The sequence below is a fragment of the Alligator mississippiensis genome, chromosome 4, assembly GCF_030867095.1.
Source record: "Alligator mississippiensis isolate rAllMis1 chromosome 4, rAllMis1, whole genome shotgun sequence".
Classification (NCBI taxonomy): Eukaryota; Metazoa; Chordata; order Crocodylia; family Alligatoridae; genus Alligator; species Alligator mississippiensis.
The window spans coordinates 158,939,710-158,959,737 of NC_081827.1; the positions used below are offsets into that span (position 1 = coordinate 158,939,710).

The 20,028-nt window shown below is 40.8% G+C and overlaps 1 protein-coding gene across 4 annotated transcripts in view; it reads left to right on the forward strand.

The window, feature by feature from the left end:
• CDC27 (cell division cycle 27) overlaps positions 1 to 19,770 on the forward strand; it is an 83,980-nt gene extending 64,210 nt beyond the window's left edge. For all 4 annotated transcript variants that reach the window (XM_019500926.2, XM_006271558.4, XM_006271559.4 and 1 more), the window contains exons 15-19: positions 5,296 to 5,413; positions 6,548 to 6,676; positions 11,700 to 11,774; positions 14,069 to 14,249; positions 16,709 to 19,770. In XM_019500926.2, coding sequence (XP_019356471.1) covers positions 5,296 to 5,413; positions 6,548 to 6,676; positions 11,700 to 11,774; positions 14,069 to 14,249; positions 16,709 to 16,791 — 586 coding nt within the window. In that variant the 3' untranslated portion in view covers positions 16,792 to 19,770. The remainder of the gene's footprint in view (positions 1 to 5,295; positions 5,414 to 6,547; positions 6,677 to 11,699; positions 11,775 to 14,068; positions 14,250 to 16,708) is intronic.
• Positions 19,771 to 20,028: the final 258 nt, after the last annotated feature.

Sequence of the window (20,028 nt, forward strand, 5' to 3'; positions counted from 1 at the left end):
TTACGCAGGGCCTGTCCAGACTGATCTGTCCCCTGCCTTTCCCCCAGCAGCTTCCCGCATTCAAATGCCTAGGAAGTCCTTATTTGGATATTATACCTCCAAATGAATCTGCATGAATCTGTCCAGTCTTATTTTGAACTTATTTAATTTTTTGGCCTCTAATGTCTTGCAGCAATGAGTTCCAGAAGTTAATTACTTGCTGTGTGATTAACTTATTTTTTGTTTGTTTTCAGATCTGTTACCTAATAACTTCAGGGTATGTCCCTTAGTTCTACTATTGTGTGAGATTTAGTAAATCCCTATTCACTTCCTATGTGCCAAAATTGTATAGAATTCTGTTATTCTCCCTCTCCCCCTCTCATTTTTTTTTCTTCTAAGCTGAAAAGTCCTAACTTATTTAGTCTCTCACCACAAGAAAAGTATTCTCATACTCCAGTCATTCTTGTTCCCCTTCTTCGTACCTGTTCTGCTTCTACAGTGTCCTTTTGGAGGCGGGGGTCCAGAACTATGTGCAAGGTGGGCTTACAATGGATTTATAGAGTGGTATAATGACCTTTTCTGTTGCTATTTTTAATTCCCTTCTAAATTCTGAATGTTCTATGTGCTGGTGATGAACAGAAGGCTCATATTCTCCAAGAACAGTGTCTGCAATAATTCCAAGATTTTTCTTGGAGCCCAGGAATCTCTTTAGTCACTTACATCTTCTTCTTTCCCCTTCCCTCTCTCCTCTCTCCCCACACCCCCCAAGTATACATTACTTTGCACTTCATCTGCTGTTATGTTGCCCATTTATTCAGTTTTCTAAGATCCTTCTTCAGTTCTTGAGTTGCCTTCTGGTTTTTACTACCCTGAATAATTTAATCTGAAAATGTAGCTACCTCACTTTCTCTGCCCTTTCCAAATTGTTGCTGATTATGTAAAACAGCACAAACCACTGAGGGTCACAACTGTCTACTTCCATCCACAGTGAGAACTGACTATTTATATCTATTGTTTCCTGTCATTTCCCCAGTTACAGAACCATGAGTGGGTTCACCTCTATTAGCAGGACAGCTCCATTTCATTAACTGCCTTTGTTGCAGGACTTTGTCAAAAGCATTTTTTTTTAATTCCAGATGCACTCTGTCAACCGGAGCACCATGATCCATATGCTTTTGAGGCTTTCCATATCTAGTAGATTGCAGTATAACCAATATTTATTGGTCAAAAGCCATGGTGATTCTTCCTCAGCAAATCCTGTTCATCCATGTGATAATGAACAGTTTTTTGTTTTCCTTTTTTTAATTACAGTTTCAACCAGTTTCCCAGGGAAAGAAGTGAGGCTTACTATTCTGTAGTTCCCTGGTTCCCCACTAGAACTCCTTTTTTTAAAGATTGGCATTACACTGGCTACTCTCTAGTCCCCCAGTACAAAGACTTGTTTAGCAGTAGGTTACATGCTGAAGTTGGTAGATATGCAATTTAAAGTTTTGAACTTTTTCAGCACTCTTGGGTGAATACAGTCTGGTTCTGGTCCTGCCACTAAATACATTAGCACCATGTCCCTTACACCAACTGTCTAGGAAAGAAGCTGCCTTAATACCAGTATCTTTTTCACTCTTATAAGAGACTTGCAAACTGTTCATGACCATATTTCCTCCCCTCCCACTGCTTGCCTTTTTCCACAAGGATAACGTCTCATTTAAATCGCACACAATTTCTCCCAAAGGTGGTGTGGCTTCCAGTTGAAACAAAATGTTCACTTGCTGATTTTTCTTCCTTAAGGCATTCCAATTAAAGTGAAATGAAGTTGTACTCTGGACATATTAAGATCTTTCAGCTTGGCACTAAGATCTTTTGGGTTTCATTTAAATTAATGATGGCTTTTGCTGAGAGGATGAAAAGGCAGCCATATCTTCCCAAAAGTGGTCAGAATGAATCTCGCTTTATTAGGCTGTTACCAGGTAGTTAGACTAGAACCTCTGAGCAACTTTGGAGAACTTCATCATAGCTCATACCGCTTCAGAAAGCAAATCCCAGAAGTGACATCCTCATGTCATAAACTCTGTAAAATAATTACAGGTTCTCCTCACTTAACGACCTACCTGTTTAACGACCGCGCGGACTTACGACCAGCTCTCCGAGCATTCGGTACTCCGAGCAGGTAGGTCGTTAAGTGAGGAGTACAGTACCTGTATTGTGGAAACGGCGCGCCACAGGTTCAGCACGGCGGGGCAGACAGCTCCCGCGCTCGGAAGCGGGCTTTCCTCGCCGGGCCAGGGCAGCTCCGCCGGCTCCCACCTGCCTGCAGGCGCGATGCCCCCGGCCCCACGCAACAACAGCCGGCAGGGCACAGAGCAGCCCCGTGCGCGGGTCTGGAGGGTGGGTTTAAGGGCGGTGGTTAGTTCTGCCTGCCGGGGCCGAGCTTCCCTCCTGCTTCCTGGTGCCAGCTCCTTCCCTCTCTCAGCATCCTCTTCCCACCAGCCCTGGCTTCAGGGCCAAATGCTGCCCTGGTGCTGGCAAGAGGGGGGGAGGGAGCAGCTTGGCCCCCCGCCCCAGGGACGCGGCTGCCAGCACATGGTCCTGCGGGGAGCACTTTGCTGCTCAGAGCGGCTCCTCGCTTATCGACCAATTCGCTTAACAACCGAGTCGCAGGAACGGAACTCGGTCGTTAAGTGAGGAGTACCTGTACTTGATTCCATACATACGTTTTAAAAAATGCTGATACCTGTGTAAATGCATCTAAGAGATGCCCATTTTGGTAACACTGTATTATGGTTGCTCTAAAGCAGAATGTATTTAAATAGTTACCAAGAGTGGACTACATCTAGACAAATACTAAAAGAAAAAAATGATTACTTCAAAGCAGTGATTCTCAACTTTTGCAACAGAGGAATTACCCTATTTTTCTGTAGTCAAAAGTCAATTGAAAACCTAAAAAGCTGACACTTTCTGAGAGGTGCCTTTAGTCTAATAGGTTGAGAACAACTGCTTTAGTGTAACCTAGATTATTTGAGACATGGTATCCAAGTGTATTCCACAGCCTGCCCTCATTTCCTTTTGACTTGGAATCCAGTTGAAAAAGGACTCTTTGATGAGGAGCCTGCGATGCCTTTGGCCAAGATCTGCCTTTTTTGGCTGCTGACAGATGTGAAGGGAAAAAAAACAACATGGTTTACCAAAAGAGGCAATGTGTTAGTTTAGCCTGGCTCCACAGTCCACAGTGTCTGTGTAGATCAGGCACTTCAGTAGGGCTTTTTGGTGCTTTTTATCTAATAGCTGATTCAATCAACTATTAGATAGAAGTGACAAAAAAGCCACTCTGAAGCACCTGATGTATACAGATGTTGGGCGAGCTGGGTCCACTAACGCAGTGCCTCTTCTGGGCATGTGCTGGACTTGGCACAGCGGTGTGCAGAGTTTAAAGTAAATCACCAATTATTTTTTTGTGTGGGGGTTTTTTTATGTTGGTAAGCAGCCTTAAAGTATAACCTAGCCACATGTTTAAAGCAGTTAATGGTATCATAGAACAAGGAATAAGCCACAAAGTTATTCCACAGAAGATGTGTAACAACTTTGTGGTTAGCTCCTATCATGCCATTAATTGAATGTGTGGCCAGGTGTGCCCTGATGCCAACAACCCACAGCTTAATGGAGTCCCAGCTGTGGGAACTTGCTACTTGCCAGTACAAGGGGAGCCCCGGGATCACGATCCCAGGCTTCTCCTGCACCAGCAGTAAGGCATGATGGGATCTGTTGCTCAGTCTCACAGTCACATCTCCTGCTATGCGTGTGTAGCATGGCAAGATCCCATTGTACCTTTTATCTGCATATACAGCAGGGATCATAAACACCCTTAAGAACTACAGTTACCATAGGATAATTAGCTTTGGGAGGTTTTTGCTTGCTTGCTTGCTTCTTCTATTACTCTGCTTTTTATAGTTGAGCAACCCATGACAAGTATAGGTGCATATTCCCATCAACTTCATGTCTAAATATAGTCCACTTACATGGGCTGACAAGTTCCTGGTACCCTCTTCCAAATTTGGGTGGGTACAGTGTTTACCCCTTTTTCCCCCCCCCACAGAGCGTACTAAGTTCTGAGGTTTTACTATCCACATAGAGAAGATGAGAACTAAAACAAAGTGGGAATTTATGGGAAGGAAAACCTGGATAATGTGAATTTTCAAGTCTGTTTCTTTGCAGTAGTATGTGTGGGTATGTGCGAGGTGAGTGAAATGTATAGGTACACATGGCACTGCAAGGAAATGGAGATGTCCTGTCTATCTATCTATCAAGAGAGAAAGATATCTATATCTTTCTTTAGGGGGGTGTATCTATAGATATACATTTCCTTTTCTAAAGTTACACTTGCATGCACGGAAATGCAAAAATCTAGAACTCTTGGTTCCAAAATGATACCTTTAATTAGACCATTTGAGAAATTGCAAAAAAATACATATATATATTTTCCTGCAAGCTTTCAGGCTCATGGCGCCCTTCATCAGGCTCAGGGAAAGTTCAAGATGGTAAAAAGTCCCCATATGTAGGAAATAAATTTCCTTTTTGCACAGAGGAAGCAGAAGCTGGAAAACCTGCTCCTTCCTCCCCCTACCCCTCCTATATATTAGATCTACATATTAAATATATATAGATATAGCGCTTGTGTGTGTGTGTGTGTGTGTGTGTGTGTGTAACTTTAGAAAAGGAACTTTGGTCTGATCTATTAAATGCTACAGCTGCGATTGATCACCTTCCATCTGGAAAGACTGAACTGATGTCAAAACCCTACTGCTCCTCGGTAGAGTCTAAGGCATTTGTGAATAAAGAGGTTACTGTGAGCGAAAGCATGCACCGGTGCCTCTGAGCATAAATGTCTGTTAAATAAAAAAAAGTGAGCTTTGCCTTGTTGCAAAAATCTTCCTAAATAAGCGCCTTTGTATAGGACTTAATTCAGCATTGATCTAAGGACGCTGATAAGCAAGATAACTGTGGCATCGCTCTCATGTTGTCAGTGAATTTAGGTTTTTATAGTTAGTGGGAAAGTAAGTTCAATTTGGCAATATAATTATATCACTTGAATGCCAGAATATTACATCTGTGACTTACTGCTAGGTAACTTCAGTTATTCAAACTACTTTGCTGGATAAGTTTTTGTATGATTATGCTTGTATGATTCAAACGTTCATTTTATTTTTTTGTTGTTCTAATGTGCCAAAGGCTAGTTTCCTTCTGCCAGTCCACAATTTAGTGACAGAATTTAATTCATGATAGAATTTCACGTTTTATCTAACAAATCTGTTTTTGTATTTGTAGGTATGGGCTAGGAATGATTTATTACAAACAGGAAAAATTCAGCCTAGCAGAAATGCATTTCCAGAAAGCACTTGATATCAATCCTCAGAGCTCAGTCCTACTCTGTCACATTGGAGTAGTAAGTAATTGCCCTTAATTCTGTCTTCCTTCTGCCAGTTCTTTTGTGCCTAATTTTTTAGGGAAGACTCTGTCCTTATGCTTGTGTCAAAACTTATTTACTTGCGGTCAGCAAGTAGAAACATCTGCACTCTTGCTGGAGCATTGATATTGCCTGTGCTATCATGTGTTTGAGTTATGAGGGTACAAATGTTGTGCTTGTGCTCATTCAGCTGACAAGGGCTTGTGAATACTTATGGTGTTTCCTAGCCAATGGGTAAAGGAGGATACCCACCACTAGTCCAAGATTGCTTGTCCTGCTCCCAAACTTCTAGCACCCATGTCACACTTGAGCATTTTGTGTATATGCACGGGTAGAATTGGAGATCTGAGAATCAGGTCTGTATCTGCAAGTTCAACAGAACTGAGTATTTATGCAGACTCTTCATACTGCTGGTACATACCTTCATATTGGCATTTCAAGCTTTTGACTGATACTTCACGGCTCCCCGTTTTGCCGTAATAAGGTTCTGGGTTTCACCTGCCTGAATACCTTCTGTCCACTTCTCAGTCACTTGTACTTTTGATGACTCTTAATTTTAAAACTATTTTAGTAAGCTCTGTAAGTTGCTCTGCACAGTGAAATAGTAGGCAGAAGGTACTGGCTGATGTGTCTAAGACTTTAGTTTAATCAAAACTTAGCTGCCTAAAACTTTGTGCTATTGTTTGTATAGGTCAGTCCCTCTGCCAGTGCATAAAACATACAATAACATCACTTGGCAAATGCTCCTTTATAATGCTGCTTTTATATATTGAGGATTTGCAGTGTGTGGTCCACAAGTAATTGTGGCAGTTGATTATGTAGCCATCAGCTAGTACTGTTTCATCTGCACTATGACAACAAAGGGCATCACAACCACTTATCTAGCTCCTTTTACTTCTATATTCTAGAATGTGGTGGCATTTTGCAGTAAAAGACAAATTACCATTTTTCAGTCTGGCTTAGTAATAAAAGAGTTATTTAGATATTGAGTCTTAAGAATTGTACTTTGAAGGCAACAGATCTAGTCAAATATATTGTAATAGTCTGGCAAGTCAGATGTCTTCCTAGATTTTCTCTTTAAGTCTATTTAATGTCATCTCTGTTCCACTGTAGGTCCAGCATGCACTGAAAAAATCTGAAAAGGCTTTGGATACACTAAATAAAGCTATTAATATTGACCCCAAGAATCCACTATGCAAATTCCATAGAGCCTCTGTATTATTTGCAAATGAAAAATATAAGGTAAGACATGGATCTTGGAAACTTGAAATCTTGCTCTATTCCTTGAAGTTTGTAGCTGCCTGTGAATGGAGCAGGGGGTGATGTGTAGGGGGTGCACACAGGTGCATGTGCACCCCCTGCCTGTGGTGGTGTACCCCCTACAAAAAGGTGCCACTGACATCATCAGCGGCGCCTGTGGGCAGTTGCCGCTCGCCCCGCTGCCGGCAGCACTGCCGTGGTGTCTGCGGGCGGTCTGCAATCCCTGCTGGCTGCGGCCACCACTGCCAGCGGTGGCTGCGGATGGTCACCGACCCTTGGTTGGCACTCACCACTCCCCCCATCCTTCCATGGCTGACAGTGCCAGCGGCTGTGGGCTGTGGGAGCTCCCCTGCTTACCACTGCTGGGCTCCTGCTGCTCTTGCCACCATGCTTCCACCGCTGCCGTGCCCCCCCCCAGCCACGAGTCATTCATGGAATGGAGATGCATTAGAACAGGAGTCGGCAACGGTTTTGGATAGAGTGCCAAAAACACCTGCAACCTTGATTTGTAAGATGTTGGCATACCATGGCAGAGAGCCAGGGAGCCATGAGGGGTCTGTTGTGGGGCTGTGCTGCCTTGTGGCAGCATAGCCCCAGCCCCTTCCCCACCATCCTCCCCAAAGCCTGCATGCCAAGCAAAATCCTTTTGCATGCCACGCTCTGGCACCTGTGCTGAGGGTTGCCTACCTCTGCATTAAAAGTTAATCAAGTCTTGACTCTGATGGAAGTTGAGACTTGCTTGGAGTGTATTTTATACGATGATCACTTCGGCTGTTCAAAAGATTTGCCTCTTTCCCCAGTGTAACACTGAAACAGTTATTTGTATGAATGTTATAACTCCTTTGTTTGAAAAGATGAATTTGGTATCAGGAGGGCTGCTTGGTGCTGGGAACTTCTTCCCCTTACCCAAACCTGGCGGGGGGGGACACGGACTGGCCCTGGAAATTCTCTAATGGAGAGGCCTCCATTAGAGGCCTCGTGTTCAATTGTAAGGGATACTTACAATATGGCTTCTCTTCAAATCTATTTAGCCTAGGGAATGCTGGTTTCATATAAGGCTGGAGAAGGCCCTTGATGTATGTTGGACATACACATGGTCATAAAATATTTGGATTGTGCCCATAATCCAGCTATAAAGTGACAGTTGAATGACCTAAGATGACAAACGCTAGAACTGCTTGTGTAATCCCTCCTGAGAACATATCCTTCTTCCCTCTGTGTCCCAAGCCTGGGTCCAAGGATACTGACACTTAGTGTTCTCCTAAATCTTGGCTAGCAGTAAAGAGAATTGGCAGCAAAATGCATGCTACTGAACTTCTTGATTTGGATGTGGAGAAAGTTGTATATGTTATCACTATTTTTTTTCCAAAGGAAATTTCCAGAAGCACTTGGAACATAAAACTCATCAATTAAAATAAAGCATAATTTAACATCAGATTATGAAGATTAAAAACTCATATTCTTAGCAGCAGGTCTTGTGACATGAACTGAGGCAGATGTCCCAAGCTCAAAAATTAATTATTGGCCAGTGCCATCACCACTGTGGGAGCTGCATCTGTATTAGATATTTGTTGTTTAAAAGGGCAACAGGCAGACTACTCAAGCCAGAGATACGTGAAATCTGATTTTTTATTTTTTTTTTTAATTTAGAGAAACTTATTATAGCCTTCTTTAAAATTAACCATATTTGTGTGAGTTTGTACCAAGTTCTTCAAAAATTGTGCAATGACTGTCCCACAAGCAACTGAAGCTGTAGGCCATCAGATAAGAGGAAGCTGGACAACTTGGATCTGACTTCATTATCTTGAGCCATGTAGGAATGTTTATGCTTGTTTAAAATGTTGCTCTCCTTCCCTTACTGTCCTGTCTGGCTAGCTGGTAGGCTAATCTTCTTTCTTGACTTTCTTGACAATGTAAGACAGGTCAGTCTGGTTTTATTGAGACCTTATCTGTACACACATACAGAAGGAGAAATAATTGCACCAATAGGGACTTGCATCTGGAATTTCCCAAGTGTGTTACAACATGTTAAGGTCGGACACAATCCTTCAGTAAGTTCTTGAAATAAAATTGAGTAGGACAAATACAAACTGGATTGCAGGAGGAAGTCCTAAGGGGGCTCGAATATAACAAATCTCAGGCCATCCAGGACTCAGTCCTATACTATCTGTGGTTTATCCATTTTACTTTCATAGTGCAGCAGTCTGACATGACATCTGTTAAGTCATATACTGCAACATGAAGACTCCCCAGACTCTCTCCCACATAGACAATTTTGGGTGAACAGGTGGAATTCATGGGTTAGAGGAATCTTTACTGTTGTTTTATCATTGTTCAGGATAATTTGCTCATGGTGATTTTTTTTTTTTCTTAATTCAAAATGAAATAACTTTTTGTTTGAAAAAAAATTTTTGGATTGGCATTAGGCCTTTAAAAAATACACTGTGCTATATTTTGTAAAGTATTTTGACTTTAGATCAGTCATTTTGTGGCTGGGGTGCTATGAGAACCTGTTGGGGTGTCATGATGCCGGCTGTGGCCAGGTGAAACTAACATTTTCCAGGAACCACACTGGAGCCGAACTAGGAAGCAGCTGTGACAAGTGGATGCTGCTGCTTCCATTGGGTTTATCTAACTCTAATGCAGACCCAAGCTCCTGCTCCTGCATAGTCCTTCCCAGTCTGATCCCACACACACACCTCCTGGAAACTGAGTCATGGAGGACCATTCCATCAGGTAGCAGAGGTGGTAGCTGACAGCTTTGAGTTGAGCACCTCTGTTGCACCACCTGCATTGCCCAGTAGAACTGTTCTGTTCGCTTCATTTCTAGGAGGTACATGTGGGGCTGAACCAGGAAGGGCTGTGGCATGAGGCGGGGTGCCTGCCTGGCTTAGGTTTATGAAATAACCTTAATGCAGGCAGGTATGTGCATGCATATCCCTTTCCAATCTGGTTGTACGCAAGGCACTCTTTTTACTTGGTGGTGACAGCAGCACCCTGGTTGAAAAGTGAAGAAGTAAGGTGGGGCACCACAACAGTGGTTCTCAACCACCGTGATGCCAAATTAAAAAAAGTTGTGGAGTGGTGCCCTGACTCTCCTGCTTGAGATACAAAATTCAGTAAGAATTTGCTTTTCATATTTTAAATTTCACAACTAGTATTCGTTTTATTGTTTTTGTTTGTTTTAATTTGAATATAAGCAAAAAAAGAAAAACAGGACAAAGGCCTGATCCTGCAAACACTTAAGCGGGTACATAACTTTATTCGCATGAATAGTCTCCATTGAATAATCTGACTGAAGTTATAGTCAAAGCTAAACTGATGCATAAGTATTCACAGCATCAGGAGCCAGAAGTTGAGGTTTTAATCAAATTAACTTTTTGCAATTTTGGTACTTCAGAAGAAAATTGCTTTGGTGTCAACAGTAAAGAAGGGTATGAGACTAGTGTTTTGGTTCTGAGATTTTTGTTCCCTTTTAACTTTCAGTGTACATTCACAATATAGGCCACTGTCTCTTTGAATGCATCTAAAACCCCGTATTTGCTATAGTAAAAGGGTATTTTCAAAAGAGCCTAAGTTTAATTTTTAAAAGCATAAATCCTAATGCAAAACATTTTTAGTTTTCTCAACTTTTGGAAGAGCAATATATGGGAAGTGTTTGCAGTGTGTGTAGTCTCTGCTTATTATAATTTGTTATCATAGTAAGGATCTTGAAACTGTGGGGATCACTTTTCTTGGCACAGATCCACATTTTGTTTGAAATGTCTCAGAAGCAAAATGTTTATGTAAAACCTGAAATTCTAATAATTAGGAATCTAAAGAAGTTCAAAACATCCACTTCAATCTGGAACTGTGAAAGAGAAGAGGGGAGGGAAAAACCAAAACTAGCAACTTGGAAACAAAGGCCCCTGGCAGACGTTACACTTAAGATGTGATTAACTGGTTAATTATGTCTTTAGTAACCCAGCCACATGTTAATGCAGTTAATGGTGCAATAAAGCAAGGAATAAACCACAATCTTTTTTACACAAAATATGTGTAAACTCTTGTGGCTGATTCCCATTGCATTTTAAATTGAACGTGTGGTCAAGAATCAGTTGATTGGGGTTCTTAGCCTTGGTAGCACATGGGAGTCTTTGACTCCCATGTGCCCCTGAGGCTAGGAGCCCCAATAAACTGACTGCCACTCCCTGCCTTGGGGGTACATTGAAGCCAAGGGCTCTGGTGTACCCCCAAGGCTGGGTCCTGCTCCCAGCTTTGGGAGGTACACCAAAGCCCTTAGCTTCAACGCATCCCTGAGGCTGGGAGTGACAGTCAGCTGTTCAGGGCTTTGAGTCTCAGGGCTGTATCAGAGTCAAGGGCTCTGATGCACTCCCAAGGCTAGGACTGGTAGTCAGCCGATTGGGACTCCCAGTCTTGGGAGTGCATCAGAGCCCTTGACTGGGATGCACTCCTGAGGCTGGGAGCACTGATCAGCTGACTGGCTTGCTACTTGACAGTACAGGAGGAGCCCAGGATTATGATTTTGGGTTCCCCCCCTGCACTGAAAACATGGCTCAATTTGGGATCTGATCCCATAACTGTCTCGTGTAATGTGCCTGTAGCATGGCAGGAGGTACAATTGTTGGTGAAATGCATCAGATCCCATCACATCTTAATTGAGGGTCTACCAGGAGCCAAAGATTTTACGTTCTAAAGTTCTGTTTTTAAGCATTACTTTCATAAACCCTGTGAGTTACTTAAAAACATATTTTATATTTGTACAGTGTTGGTTCACAGAGAAAATTAACTTTGCTAGGTTAAAAGTTAGCTTTTATGGTGTCATGGTTAACAAGATAAACTTCCATAGTTTGGGTGGGGGAGGTTTGGAGGGAGGTAAGATTTTTTTTTTTCTTTTTAATTGACTAGTTTTATTTGTCTCTATGGGATTAATTTATTACAGCCCTGATTCAAACTTACTGAGGTTTTTTTTAGTTTTTTATTTTTTTTCTTTTCTCTCTTTCAGTCTGCTTTACAAGAACTTGAAGAACTGAAGCAGATTGTTCCCAAAGAATCTCTTGTTTACTTCTTAATAGGAAAGGTAAAAACTGAGTATAGTTCCACGAAATGCAACTGTAGTTATAAGCCCCTTGGATTTCCTTTATTGCGTGGAAATGAGCCTATATATTAATTTTCCTGTCACCACAAAGCTGTATCCATTTTGGCCAGTCTTCTGAAAGTCCCGATGCAAGTCTCACCATATATGAACTAGCAACTCTATAAGGATTTCTATTTCTTTTGTTGTTGAAGCTTAATTTTGCAAACCAGAAGCATCTTTTATACCTGCTATGACTACATTACTGTCAGTTTAACTTTGACGGACAACTTGTTCTAAAAACCATGAAAAAGGTTAATGTAAAATCCCTCTATGAAAAACAGATGCATGAGTTTGTGTACAGAAACATTGTACCTTTCACTAAAAATGAGACTGCAGTTTCAGAATTGTGGTCAGTACAGTCGATGTAGGATCCTACCTAGCACCTCACCTCTGTACAACTTAGGTTAAAGAATGACAATCCCCCGTATCGGACACATCCATGCAAATACATACGTATTTGCAGAGATGTAATCAAGCCATTTAGTGTCCGTTGAAAATGCTGAACAAAACATCTGCAAAATTCTGTAGATTTCTGATGCGTACAGAGTAGAGGGAACTTCTTGTTTCAGCCAAAAGTTTCTCAAAAACAGTTGTCTAGAATAAGGTCCTTTTACTTGGAGACATCGACTAATAAAACCTTGCAGAGGTTTTAATTTGCAGACATGGGGAACCTAGGGGTCTTGAGTGCTTGACCACTATGACATGCTGTGATGCCTTTCACAATAGCCACTAGCAAAGTGAAGCCCGCGCAAGTTAAAACTTCCTGCCCTGTGAATTTTTCTTGCTCACTTTGAATCCTTTCATAATGTTCCTGAACTAAGTCTTGGAAATCAGAGGGAAGTCTTTCAGTTTCCTAATGTAGCCACCAGCAGTAAAAGTTGCTGATTTGTCTTTAATAAATATGCTTCTAGTTGACTAAAATCTTGTATTTTATATGCTGCTTAGTGTGTGACTTTTCAAAATGGATGCAGTTTTCTTTTAAGTTTGCTGTTTTTTTTCTCTGATGGCTTTGCTCTTCCTATACAGCAGGGATTTATATTGACCTTTCTACCTTTTTTTTTATGCTTCGTTTTACTTGCCATTTACAGATCACAAAAACCTTCCTTCTGAAAAATGTAATAAGTAATATCCTTATCAAATGCAGAAAAGGGGATTTGCAGATTGCCTCTAGGTTGTCTTTTCTAGATCAATAATTTTATATTAAAAGAGAATGCAATTGTAGAAAAAGGTGCCAAAGTACTTGTTCTGCTGATTAGTCTTTGATAAAGAACATGCAGCATGGGCAGCAGCAATCACAAATATGCCTCAGCTCTTTTTCTCCTTCTAATGTGGACACATACCTGTCTCCTAAGAAACGGCCTGAAATAAATCTATCTCCTTTAAAATATTACCTAGCTGTTAAATGTCAGTGCCTTTTGGCCCCTATCAAACAGATGAATTTTATGCAGTTGTTGATAGTATTCTTTAAGCCATCCAGTACCTTTTTTTGGCATCTATTTCTATATAAAGTTACCATATTTTTAAAAATGTAATTTTATATCCTTATTTTTGTTTAAAAGCTTGTCTTAGGTCTCTAACATACCAGCAACACTTAAGGGAAAACTATGAATAGGGATCTACTTAATCTGGGATTTTGCAGATTTCAGAGAAACCGCAAAATCTGCAATTGTCCACAATATCAACTTAAAAAAAATACTTAATAAAATGTGGCTCCTCAGTGGGAGCCAGTGGTCCTTGGTGCCTTGCAGCCTGCCTAGATGGGGAAGGTGCCAGCTGACAGGGTGGCATGAATGGTAGCCAGCAGCCAAGATGTCAGCCAGCCCCTTGTCCCTCCTTCCCCCAGGGCCTCTCTCCCAATCGGCAGCAAGGGGCAGGGCTGCTAGGAAATGCCTGTGAAATTGGCTTTTCGTGCTGTAACCAAGCCACGAAATTCGCAGCCAAACAAAAGAATTTAAGTAGGTCCCTACCTATTGGGTGTGAAACATGGTCATGAAGATGATGGAGACTGGTTTAATTGTATTGGATTTTCTAATGCAGGAACGATTGTCCTGCAGATTGGTCACCTTTACTAGAGGAGAGCATTCCATGTACTTCCATTTAGTCTGCCATTTTTCACGTGCCAGTAGGACTTCTGAACATGAGTGGCCATTAATCTTTGTTTTGCAAATCGCTATTGGATAACATGTTGTCAAGTAGCAACTTAATAGAAAAGGTAGTGTTATCATTTTTATTTTTAGGTTTATAAAAAATTGGGTCAAACTCACTTGGCCCTGATGAATTTCTCATGGGCAATGGACTTAGATCCCAAAGGAGCCAACAACCAGATCAAAGAGGCTATCGATAAACGCTATCTTCCAGATGATGAGGAACCAATAACTCAAGAAGAGCAGATCAGTGAATGCTATCCATATGAGTCAGGTTTGTATTTCCAGTTCATATTGCAAATAAACATTTTTGCTAAGAAACCAGCTAATGTTAATGAGTAATTCAGAATCCCAAATTTAATAATTTGAATGTGCCATATATCTATCAACTTCAGTTTTCTTTAGTAATCAACTAGGCTGGATTTCCTTGTAATAAACACTAGGGGTGCACCGATTTTAAAGATTTTTTTGACCGATACCAAAAGGCAATTATTAACCAGCCATATTGGCTGATACCTATCCCATTACTGATATGCAGCCCGGCAGCTTGGAGAGTAGCATCCAGCCAGTGAGTCTGTGGAGAGGAAGGGTTCAGGGGTGGGGGGGCAATCAAGGCATGTGCCCCCCGGTTTTGCACGCAGGGTGAGGGAGGCTGTCTGCTGCGGGCTTGAGGCTAAGGGCTGTACTGGCCTCTTCCTGGTGGGGGGGTGTACACTTGGGGTGGGCAGTGGCAGCGCTGGGAGAGAGGGCTATGGGGTGGGGGGAATGCAGCCACCCAAAAATTTGCCATAGCCCCCCTTTCGGCGCTGCTGCTCATTGTGCCCTGAGTGCAGCCCTGGCCCAGCTCCTGCAGCAGGCAGCCCACCCTCACCCTGCGCACACATCCGTGGGGCACATGCCCCCCATGCCTTCCCCGGGGGTGCACACTGTGGCAGGAGCCCCATCCTACCCTGCCCTGCCCTGGCTGAGCAGCCCCTGCCCAGCCCCTACTCCCTCCATCACCATAGGGGCCTCAGTCTGCCCCCTGCATGCCCCTTCCCTCCCCTATGCCTCTTCTTCCCCGCCCCATCTCCCCCAGACTTACCAGCTGGACGCTGCTGTCCGAGCTGCTGGGCTGCATTCCTTGCTGCATGCATGCTGCGGCATTTACTGGTGACAATATTGGCCACATCGGCCAAAAAAGCCGATTTGCTGATAACATCAGTTTTTCTTTTATCAGTGCCAATATGATATGGACCAGTATATCAGTGCACCTCTAATAAACACTTGAAGAAAGAACTCTTGAGAGAGTTTAGGTGTTAAACTTGGATAAAGTTAGCTTTTTGGGAGGAACAGAACCTAGTTGTCTAAACTACTTTTACAATAAGCAAGGATTTATATAAGTGCTGTTAATATTGTCTTCTATATGCTGTACCCTGAAAGGGACATCTGATTCTTCCATTGATCACCAAGGAAATAATTGAATTGTATATAAAGGCTCAAAATTTAAAAGTAATGACTATAAAGCAAAGGAAGGTTTAGGCTGGATATCAACAGAAAATACTTCAGTAGTGCTAATTTCAGAGTTAAACAGATATCTCTGGAGGACAGTTGTAGAAGCCATGCCATTATTTTGAAATGAAACAGAATACAGCCCAATAAATACACCTTTTGATAATAATTTAGCTTAGAGACTAGCTTAGGTTTCTGCCACCTGACTCTTTTTGTTTTTAGCTTTAAACTCTCAAGATTTATGTTGATGGCCATATTGACTTCCTTAACACAGACACAGATCAGTAACATGCATGGACTGTCACAACAAAAAAAAAAAAATCCCTCAAAAGGTGAAAATGTTACATACAGATATTAAGCTTTTAATTTGGTATTGAACACTTACCAAATTGGTCACTTGTGTGTACTGACTTCAGTGACCTTATGATCTTACTGCATTTTTATCTTATTTTTAATGTTCATCTTGTGAAATAAACTTTTTTTTCTATTATAGTCTACACAGGTCACTTAAATAGTTTTATGCCTGTCCAGCAGATGGAGATGGAATACTTGAAATGTTGAGCTATGACTTCAGTTACTAGACATAAGCACTCCAGTAATTTTGTGCTGTTGGACAGATTTAGGATCTCTACTGAAATTTAAAAATCAGAAATGTCTTCTGACTCTAGTCACTTATTTAAAAAAAAAAAAATCTAATCTTTCTGGTTGTGCAGATAAACTTGTAATGTGAACCAATGCAGTGTAGTCTTTATGACTACCAAGAGACTGGAAATTTGCTTCTAAGCTTTAAACTTTCTAAGATTCATCTGTCGTAAGTCCTTGAGCCAGCAGGGACTTCAGAGGTTGGTGGTTTGTTTGTTTGTTTGTTTGTTTGTTTTGCAGAAGTTGCTCAAGGAAACTTTAAAATAGGGTGATTTTAGTTGGGGGGGGACTTTTTGGTATTTTATTTTTTTGCAACATGTACATTAGAGTACTTTCCTTCTTAACTCTTTAGCTCTCATTAGGCTTACATGGGTCCTTGTAGGAGACGGTAAGAAAAATTATTTGAAAACAGAAAAGTTATACAATATACGGGATCAAGAAGTGTAATCCAGGGATATAGGGTAGTATATTAAAAGGTACATTAGAACCTTCTATCCAAGGTATTCATAAGGTATGATAGAGCCTGCAACTTTCACAAGTGATTGTGTAAAATGTACATAGCTCCTGCAAAAAAGACTAATCATATTTGTGTTCTTAAAGTTGGCACAGATGAATCCCAAGAGAGCAGCATGACAGATGCAGATGATACACAACTACATGCAGTTGAAAGTGATGAATTTTAACTTCCAAAAGCCAGTATCTGAGCTTGAGTGTTTGACTGGTACTGTTGTGTTCTCCCCTTCCTTCATATACTGGGTCTTCACCTCACTGAGCCAGCATTGTCATTATTCTTCACTGACACCATGAGTGCACCACTCTGACTTCAACTGTACACAGAATTAATGGCAGTGCAATATTCAGCTGCTACTGAGTCTGACTAGTTGGCTCTTGTACATTTATGGAAATGACAATTTGAGGAGGAAAGACTATTTGGACTCCCCTTTACTGGAAAACTATCATGGAGGAAAGACATGTGTTTTGCTGTAAGGGAGCCAGTAGATGTGGGGATAGTACTAATGAAGCAGTTTCTTGTTCTTTCTCCAGAAATGTGTCTTAGTTTGGTTCTTTCTTGGTAAGCGGAGTGCTTAACTTCATTTCCAAGTTCTTCAAGGACAGTGTTGAAAAGCGCAGGATGGGACATGTTAAAGACTTTTGCATATTGCAGTGTAACTTAAACACCAGGGAATTTAAATGACCTTAGAGTCATCGTGTCTCCAGTGAACAAATGTAACACACGTACTCAGGACTTGGAGTATGTCAGAATATATAAAATACCCAGTGTTCCTAGGGAAAGCATAAAATTGCTTTTAGCCAATGGGCCATGCTGCAGAATTGCAAATTTCAAAGAATGCTTTTCTGTTCTAACCAAGAGTTAATTTATTCATCTACTTTCCAAAATGTCAACTGTTGTCTACTTTAGAACTTGAGACAAACAAGTCAGTAACATGTTTCCACCTCTTCACATGCCCCTTGATTCTGTCCTAACACTCAACAAATAACAGTTCAACTTTAAGAGCAAAATCAAGAGAGACCTGTAGATAGAATTGTAATGTAGAAAGGATAAACTAATAAATTACAGTGACTACTTTGTTGCTAAGTAGGTAAAGAAGCCAGAAAGACAGCGGAAGCCTTAATACAATCAGAACCTTACAGTAAGATGTATCAAATATTTGTCCAAGACAGTATCCTTTTAAAACTATTTTGTAAAAGTGTTGTTTGAGCAGAATGCAAAATGTGCAATTATCCTTTTTCTTTTTAAAGCCATTCCTTAAGATTCTTGGAGTACACTTTTTCGCTCTAACTATGTTAGTAGGAATTTAACCCCCCCAGAGGCTATTTCTGTGAGAAGAAAGCTACACTGTGGTAAGGACTCTAAAGTGATCTTTTTCTGTAGCATTCTACAACAAAGATTGGTGCCCTTTATGCAGTGATCATAAAGAAAGTGTATGATACAATGTAGCAGTTTTAAAGAGCAAATTTATGCACAATAAATTGGGAATGATTTGAATTTCACAGCAGCATACTTGTTGTGATCTGTCTTAAAATGTGTTCCTTAACTTTTTTTTTCTTTTTTTAAAATGTATATTACTAGAGAGCCTTTAGTTACCAATAGTAGATCTTTAATTTTTTTAAATTTTTTTAATGTCCTTGTCCTAGAGTGGTACAAAATGTCCTATCACACCTATTGTTTGGTTGTGAGATGTATGGACACTATTTTGTTTAACAGAAAGAGAAAATTTACAGACCCTGTACAATAAATATCATTCTCTATGACTGAGTGGACATGCATTGAAAAAAATAAACTAAACTCCCCTAATGGTAAAGAAAAACGTGAGCTATAATAACGAATGAAACTGTCATGCTTCTGTCATGCACTTCAAATATCTGTGTCTGGAAGTAGACAAAATCCCCTTATAAATCATGTAGGGGTTTCAGCTGAGTAAGGTATACTACATGCAAGACTTGTTTTAGTGATGGAAAAGTATTTCAGAAGGACTCTTGTCTGATGTTCCCTCCTTTAAGAAGATACCAGTGTAGAAAATCCCCAAGGGCTAATCTGCATCTATAGTAAAGTATATTCACATGCTGTTCCTACATAGCATTCATTAAGGTGCCTCTATCTATAGTTACCTTGTCTTCTCTCTTAGTCTTAAAGCAACTCTGCTCCTTAAGGCTGGGATCCACACTTACTTCGTAACTCATCCTTGTGAAAACTAAGCATCCATTTGTCTGGAGGTGCAGTCTGTGTGCAAAATAGCTACAGTGTGTAATTGGTCACTTTTTTGGGTATTCTCAGAAGTTTACATTTGCTAAACAAAAAGCAGAAATCCTGTCCAAAGCCTAACTACTGATGAGCTGGAAAATTCTGGTTGAAGCCATTTAAATCTGGTTGTTTTGATTAACGGGACATGGACAGTGTTTGAAACCCCAAACTTAATTTGATAAGCTTCCTTGTTTTGAAAAAGCATATGCTACTTGGAGATTTTCCCTTAAACAATGCCGTTTGCTTAACTGCAAGCTACAGATGGGGAGGAGAAAGCAGAGGGAACACTTTGAATTGAATTTGGGGGAAGGGGTGTTTTTGTTCTTACAATTTTGTTTCTTTAAAAATTGCGTGAACTGTTGTACTAGAGTTCACTTTGTAAAATACCCTGCAAAGGGCTCTTAACTCTGAGACAGGATTTTAAAAGGATGCTATTTCTAATTTGAACATTAGTACTTAAAATATTAAATTGTCCCCTTCTTTATTTGTACTTCATCACTTAAATTTATTTTTTTCAAGATTTGCAAGTAACATTTAAACCATGCTGCTATCATCTAAACATATGTGAAAAAATCAGTATTTAATCCATAAAAATATGCTCTCTTGGAGGGGAGAGTAAGCATGACGCACTCTGACAGCCAGATTAGAGCAAACGTGTTCACTGAAAAAATAGGGAAGTGTCTTTTTTTCTTAATATAAAAACATTAAAAAGCAAAGCGTGGGTGTGGTGTGTACTATTTTGCATTGAAACAATGTAATTTTTGTCTTTTTTCCTTTTTTGCTTTTCCTGACTTTTTATTTCAGAAATTGTACAGTCTTAGAAAAAAGTCTTTTCTGTTAATATATTTGCGATTCATTAAAGGATGTGGAAAATCCAAATAAACTACTTTTAAAAGCAGTTTTATAAGCAGGGGTGTCTTTAACTCCTTTTAAATCAGACTGCCAAGAAGCAGATGAGCTTCTCGCTAATGGAGCAAGCCCTCTGCATGGGAGTAGTCTTGCTGAGTTTGTTGTGGGGACTACTACACATGAAGTGTTACCTGGATTGGACTGGACATCTGCTTTGGCAAGAGAAAACAAGAATCGTTTTCTCTCTTGGGGCAGGGGGTGGAGGGAGGGAGGTTGGTACTCTGTCGCTTTCCACGGCTGCCATTCA